Source organism: Diospyros lotus, chromosome 5, assembly GCF_014633365.1.
Source record: "Diospyros lotus cultivar Yz01 chromosome 5, ASM1463336v1, whole genome shotgun sequence".
Classification (NCBI taxonomy): domain Eukaryota; kingdom Viridiplantae; phylum Streptophyta; class Magnoliopsida; order Ericales; family Ebenaceae; genus Diospyros; species Diospyros lotus.
Genome location: NC_068342.1, coordinates 8,830,321 through 8,834,257, shown reverse-complemented (window position 1 = coordinate 8,834,257; position 3,937 = coordinate 8,830,321). Strand labels below are relative to the sequence as shown.

Genomic DNA, 3,937 nt, shown 5'->3' with positions numbered 1-3,937 from the left:
GCGATAATGGGGGCGTAAGTAAGGAAACGGGTGATGCTGCTCTTAATCCTAAATAAAAAATAATAATTAATTAATTAATAAATAAATAAGGGACAATAGATGTGTGTGCAATGATTCAGTGCAGCAGAGTGCAGACATTTTAACAAACCAACCACTCGTCATGATGGGAGAAAACGCAAAACACCATCACATCATCATTTGTTTGGTTTTTAGCATTCCTCTGAATAATAATAATAATAGGCCACCCTCCCTCTCCGTCAAAATTCAAGAGCCTCCAAACACGGTGCCCAATTTTGCCTGCCTCTTCTTCTCTTAAATGAGGTGCCAGTAATATTTTTAAAATATAAACTATTTGAGTGGTGTCTCTTTCTTTATGTAATAATAATTTAAAATAAAACTTTGATATATATATATATATATAGGTAGTCATTGACAAACACCATGCCCCTTCCGTTTGGACCTCTTGCCTACAATAAATAATAGATTATTTGATTTGAGATTTTTCTCATCAAATAATATAATTTGTGTAGGCAGCGCCAATGCCAATGCCAAAGCCCTTGACTATTCCATCACAAAACAGCGTCTCTGCATTGATATTGATATAAAAATAAATAAATAAAAATAAAAAAAGGGTAGGATAATTATATCACACAGTTTTATTCAGAAAATAACCCTTGCCCAGGCCAAGAGGGTACTGTTGGCATCATCTTCATTACTATATAATAATTAAATAGTAGTTTTATTAGAAGTAACATATATAATAATTTGTAAAGCAAAATTAATAATATATATATATTTGCATAAAGTTATTATTATTATTATAAAAAAAAATCAATTAATTGGCCTTTCCCGTTTCCCAATACTTCGGTCCACAAGGGGTCTGAAAAAGGTTAAGACAGAACAAGCTTTACAAGACAAATGTGGAGCAAGTTCTCGGCATGATAGTGAAGATGTGGTTTTGCCTTGTTTGGATGGGCAGGATTCGACTTGTCCCTTTACTGCCAAGATCACTTCAGAAAATAAAATAAAACAAACAGCACCTTCTCCATCCCCACTTTATTGCTCAAAGCCAGACTCCAGACCCCCCCCCTAGGGCCCCCAGGCCAGGCCAGGCCAGGCCAGGCCGCAGCAATGTCAATGACACTCAACTCACCCGCTACCAAGGCGCGTGGCCCGAACCGCAAACATGGATCCTGCCAAATCTAAAAAGTATTAGGGTTTCACGTGTGCGTTTTGTCAACCTGGTTTTGTCGGTCAAACTGTTTTTTTTTTTTAAATAAATAAATAAACGACAGATTAAATTAAAGAAAGAAAATAAAGTATAAAATGGACTGTTTGGGACTACAACTCCACCTACTTTACTAGGCTTGGCTAAAGTAGCTTATTTTTATTTATTTACTTTATTAATTATATCTTTTGGATTGATATAATATGTACAGACAAGTAATAAATAACAGATTGCTGGATAGATTCTTTATAAAGACTCTTTCCAGTGTTTTCAATACAAATCGTCCTCTCTCTTTCTTTTTTCTGCTTTGCTTATGAGAGATGGAGCTGGGTTTGAGCTTGGGAGAATCGTCCAGGCCGCCGTTTGGGTTCCTGGCAAAGGATCGAGGCGTAAGAGCCACCGGCAACGGCGGCCTGGGTCTGGCCCTGGGCTTCAGCTCCAACGGAAAACAACCTGAGAGCGGGCAAGCAAGCGGTGTACGCGATGATGGCGATAAATCAGAAGAAGCCACAAAGAGAGGCTCAAGAAATGGCGATCATCATCACCACCCTCTCCAGCTTGATCTCCTCCCTCTCGCTCCTGTTTCTCGCCACAGTTCTTCCCATCAACCGGGGCTGTCTTGGCCTTCCGATAATGGTAAAGCTCATACGTGTCGATACATATATATATATATATATAAACGTTAAATATTATGTGTTAGAATCATTTTGTAGTTTCTTCCGTGTAAAAAAGAAACACTTTTTTTCATCGGGTTATCTCGTTGTCGCGGGATGCTAGACGAGTATTTGTTCTTTTCTCTTGATTTTTGAGTGTGTGATGTGCACTAACAGATAATCTTAGTAAGTGGCATAAGAGGTACTTAATATTATGTGTTGATTTTGGGGTTGATTTTGATTTTGAGTTTGTTGTGGGTCTGGAGCAGGGAGTTCGGAAGGGGGTTCATCGGGGATGAGGGGCCTGGACGTGAATAGGCTTCCGCCGCCGCCGCCGCAGGATCCGGAGGATGGGGCGGCGGTGTCTTCACCCAACAGCGTGGCGTCGTCGTTTCGGATGGATTTCTGCATGTATAGAGGCGCCGGCGGGAGCGCCGGAGCCGGAAGCAAGAGGGACTCGGAAGCCGCCGGCAACGACAGCACAGAGGGCGAGAGAGTGGGCTGCAGAAACAGCGATGACGACGACAACGGCCTCACCCGCAAGAAGCTCCGACTCTCCAAGGAGCAATCTGCTTATCTTGAAGAGAGCTTCAAAGAACATAGTACCCTTAATCCCGTGAGTAATAATTTGCGTGTAAATGTATTTAATTAGTGTTCAGCTTAATTTGGATGTGTTTTGATTCTAATATTGTAACTTAGAGAGAGCTCGTTTGGTTCCTGTTATGATTTCTTGTTCTAATGATGCAGAAGCAAAAGATTGCGCTTGCAAAACAGCTTAATCTTCGTCCACGCCAAGTGGAGGTCTGGTTTCAGAATAGAAGAGCAAGGTATATCATATATGAACATTGATTTTGTCCATTCAATTAATAGAGTTCCTTTTCTTGGATTTTGGCTAAATTTATATAAAATTAATTAATCTGATAATATTTATTTATGCAGGACGAAGTTGAAGCAAACGGAGGTGGATTGCGAGTACTTGAAGAGATGCTGCGAGACGCTAACAGAAGAGAACAGAAGGCTCCACAAAGAGCTCCAAGAACTAAGGGCTCTGAAAACTTCAACCCCATTTTACATGCAGCTTCCGGCTACCACCCTCACCATGTGCCCCTCCTGCGAGCGCGTCGCCACCACCACCACCACCACTACCACCTCCGCCACAGCCGCAGCGAACTCCGGCGATCCATCTCCCAAAGCTGCTGGCCCTTTTCCTCTCTCCCGGCCCAGGTTCTACCCTTTCTCTCAACCTCACCAATCTGCAGCTTCGTAAAAGAGGCAAGACATGTTGCCATGGATAGAGGTGTAAATATACTGGAAAGCCGAAAGCTTTGACTGGTTTTGCTCCAGATCGATCATGGTTGGTAGATAAAGGTTTTGACAATGATATAGGGCTTGTTTGAGGATGGTTTGTGAGTTTCTGAATCCTTAATTATTCCCCCTTCTCTGTGAATCTGGCAAGGGATACACTTTAGATGTCAAAAAAAGAACAGATATCAAGTAGTAGAAGAGATCAGTTCAAAGTTCCCCCTCATTTTCCTTCGTTTTCTTGGGAAGTAAAGAAAAGCCGGGGAAGCAGAAGAAAATACAGAACCAACAACTTTTGTATCTTTTAATCGATATTATTATTGTTAATTGTTATTGTGTTTAATTAATGATGATGATGATGGTCATTATTATAATATAAAAACTTGGGTACGTAATTGATCCGTCCGTGGATGTAGGCATGCTTTAGGAAAAGGGAGTGATGGAATTGTGTCCTTTTGTGGTTTGATTTCTCTCTCCTTGATGCCTCGTTCAAAAAGCCCATTTGCCTTCATGCCTTGACCCCCAAGGGTAAGGTTGGCACTTGGCCCCCCTTCTCTTATAAAAGTATATTTGTATGTATTCTATAATATTCGTAATTTTTATATTATTGCAATCGTTGTGAGAATAAATGGAGCCATTGATGGGTGGGTAGGGTGAGGGGACAAAGATGGAAAATTGGGAGGATGGGTGTTGTGAAGTTGGGGAAAGCCAAGGCGGAGGCCCCAATTATGAGCACACGCGAGGACTAGCACCA

The 3,937-nt window shown here is 41.4% G+C and overlaps 1 protein-coding gene across 1 annotated transcript; it reads left to right on the top strand.

Moving 5' to 3' along the window:
* The first annotated feature begins 1,473 nt into the window (after positions 1–1,473).
* Positions 1,474–3,530, top strand: LOC127801042 (homeobox-leucine zipper protein HOX11-like). The gene is made up of 4 exons (XM_052335842.1): positions 1,474–1,864; positions 2,151–2,497; positions 2,629–2,708; positions 2,821–3,530. The coding sequence occupies exons 1-4, from the start codon at positions 1,549–1,551 to the stop codon at positions 3,146–3,148; spliced, it is 1,071 nt and encodes a 356-aa protein (XP_052191802.1). The 5' UTR covers positions 1,474–1,548; the 3' UTR covers positions 3,149–3,530.
* The last annotated feature ends 407 nt before the right edge of the window (positions 3,531–3,937 follow it).

Excerpts from the sequence above, each read along its gene's own strand:
- LOC127801042 (XM_052335842.1), top strand. The coding sequence starts at position 1,549 with ATGGAGCTGGGTTTGAGCTTGGGAGAATCGTCCAGGCCGCCGTTTGGG. Across the intron at positions 1,865-2,150 it reads GTCTTGGCCTTCCGATAATG|GGAGTTCGGAAGGGGGTTCA; the intron begins GTAAAGCTCATA and ends GGTCTGGAGCAG. Across the intron at positions 2,498-2,628 it reads AACATAGTACCCTTAATCCC|AAGCAAAAGATTGCGCTTGC; the intron begins GTGAGTAATAAT and ends CTAATGATGCAG.